General features: G+C 36.3%; 1 protein-coding gene across 1 annotated transcript in view; it reads left to right on the top strand.

Moving 5' to 3' along the window:
- The window catches only part of LOC101861330 (BTB/POZ domain-containing protein 16), a 31839-nt gene that overhangs the window by 14028 nt on the left and 15155 nt on the right, over positions 1–2656 (top strand). Inside the window, exon 7 of the mRNA XM_005089568.3 lies at positions 2028–2202. Coding sequence (XP_005089625.1) covers positions 2028–2202 — 175 coding nt within the window. The remainder of the gene's footprint in view (positions 1–2027; positions 2203–2656) is intronic.

The raw sequence follows: 2656 nt of genomic DNA, 5'->3' as shown, positions 1-2656 counted from the left end.
CATTTATCATCTTAATCTCTCCTCCTTTTTTTCTGTTTTGTACTCTCATGTAACACTTCTAATCTTCTGCATTTATATGACCTTATTGTGTTGCAAGTGCCGTAAAACTCTCTCTAAAACAAACAAAAAAGCACCTATCAAAAAGACCAGGTGTGTTAATTACGGAAGAAAAGAAAACCGTGATAACCGCCAACCATGTCTACATGAGCTGGACTCAAACCTAATACTGTGGCAGGGGAGGCAAGCTCAAGTCTTGTCGAGCCATGGACGTAATGGCTAACGAATCCCAATGAGAAGCTTGTTTAAAACAAACATTGTTCTGACTCTTTGCGCTGTGCCTATGATCTCAACTTGATCAATCGTCGGTTTTTAAAGCCTTCATTCCTCTTCATAGCTCTGCCATTAGCTCTTTTCAAGAGTACATTGTTTGCTTTAGCATTTTGTTAATTTAGTTTATCATATTTCTCTATAATCCCAGAACACATCCAGTAATTTGAATTACATAACTCTCAGCTATCAATCTGCTGATACAAATAGACAGTTTATGGGCTTAAAAGGTTTGCAAGACCACAAAATGAACCATATATTGATTTGTTGCCAGGGCTGATTTTTCCAGGACTCTCTAATGGGGCTTTGGAGATGATTGAATCTAACCCAGTAAAGGGGGCAATTATGGACATCTTTTTTTCCAAGTTGAATGAAAAGAGTTTAATGCTTGTGTATTATTTATCCTGCTTGTATGCTCTTTTGACCAAGCCTGTGTTTTAGAAAACCCATTGCTGCCTATTTCAAATACTGTTTGTAGTTTGAACATTTCATTTTATAGTGTCACTGCTTCTGTGTTCTAACTTGATCAATAGGTACAAATTAGGCCTGCCAAGTATTTCATCTGCCGAAAAATACAAAACATTATGCCTTCCTGTTGTAGTAGGAAGTTTTGTATCTCAGTTTTACTTCTAGTTTGGCTGTATTTGTTTTAAAAGATTCTATACATTGAAAATTTGTAGTTTGTTTCTTAGTTACTCAATACTTTTTCACTAACTTCCCTGTTCTTATAGTCATGGTGATGAGGAGATTGGTAGTTATTCTGATCAATACTTGGGACTTAAGTTTCCTTTACATGATCACTTCCTTTTGGACGTAACTCTTTTTATGCTGTGTCTTTGATACTCCCCAGCACTAAGAACAGAATAAAATTGTTGGGTTCATGCTAATGATCTCCACTGCATATGTTAGTTAAAGCTGGAAGATTAGGGAGTTGAAGCAAAGAAACTTTCAAAGACAGATTCTGTGTTTGGAATGGGGTTTTGTTGAGTTGACATTGCAAGATTGTTCTTTGAGTGGAAAAGGATTTTTCATCCTTTCTAGACAATATTGATTTTTTTTTTCATCCAGAAGTAACACTCCACATTGTCCTGACCCTGCTTTGAGCTGTCTTTGTCGTTTTTCAGATCCTTCTCTCCTTCATTTTTCCCTTAATTTTTGTTTTAGCAATCGATTTATTACTGATTTTTATTTTACTTTTTAAAAATAGTTTTAATTCTGTTCTGTACAGATTTTAGTAATCCAGGCATACTGACATTCAGAACTATTATTGTAACTGTAGACTAGATTTTCTGGAAAATGTTTTTAGTAAAAAATGTTGAATGAGTTGCTATTATGTTTGAACATTTAAATTGCAAGAGGTCTTTAAGAAATAAGTAGCACGTTGATCATTACCTAAATTATAAGTTATCTGTAAAATTACCCTAAATGTTTGCATAGCATACTGATTTTACTTAATTGTGTGCAAATGCCACTTTTCCTGGCTTTCTTAATTTTATTGCTGCTGCCATATGATTCTTCTGCCTATATATGACATTTTATGTGGTAGTTTAATAGTAGTACTTATGGACCATCATGTGTAGATTAATATAGACATAAACAGACAATTCATGCAAAGGATTTCTGTATGAACGAGAGTTGCCCATATATGTATATGTCTCTGGATGTTTTAACACTCCAACCTTTTCTGTCCCCTCACCTAGATGTGTTGCTGAAAGCTTTGGGCATGGACTGGGAACTTCACAGACCGTTCCTACAGAAATCTGAGTCATTGACCCAGTTGCTGAAGGCGTCGGAGGACCCAAAGATGCAGAAGTACTACAGAAGCCCTGTGTCCGAGACGCTGGATAACTACATAGTCAAGAGCAACTTTTACAGGTGACTCACCGGTGTCTGATTTATTTATATATATTTGTTCCAACAGAGAATGAGTAAATGTTGATGAATAATAAAACATAATAAAGCATTTTATCATATTTTAAATGCAGTCAATATTTTCCAAGGCAACCTCTTTTTGTCAAGGAGAAAAGTGGTTGGCTTAAACAGGTGGACAACCGCTTGTACAAATGACCATTTCCCCTGCCCCCCTTGCATTTTTTTCTATATTATAATGGCACTATCCTAGAGAACCACCTGTCTAATATGACCACTTTTTTTCTCTACAAGGGGTGGTCATCTTGGATAAGTTTGAATACTGGTTTTTAGCACTTCTTATGACGCTCAGCCTGTTATTGCAAATTCATCTGTCTCTCTTCTCCCCCCTTCCCCCCCTCGCTCTCTCTCTCTGTTTCTCTCTCTCTCTCTCTCTCTCTGTGTCTCTTTCTATCTCCCC

Source organism: Aplysia californica, unplaced genomic scaffold, assembly GCF_000002075.1.
Source record: "Aplysia californica isolate F4 #8 unplaced genomic scaffold, AplCal3.0 scaffold00007, whole genome shotgun sequence".
In the NCBI taxonomy this organism is placed as follows: Eukaryota; Metazoa; Mollusca; class Gastropoda; order Aplysiida; family Aplysiidae; genus Aplysia; species Aplysia californica.
This window is presented reverse-complemented; position numbering and strand designations above follow the sequence as displayed.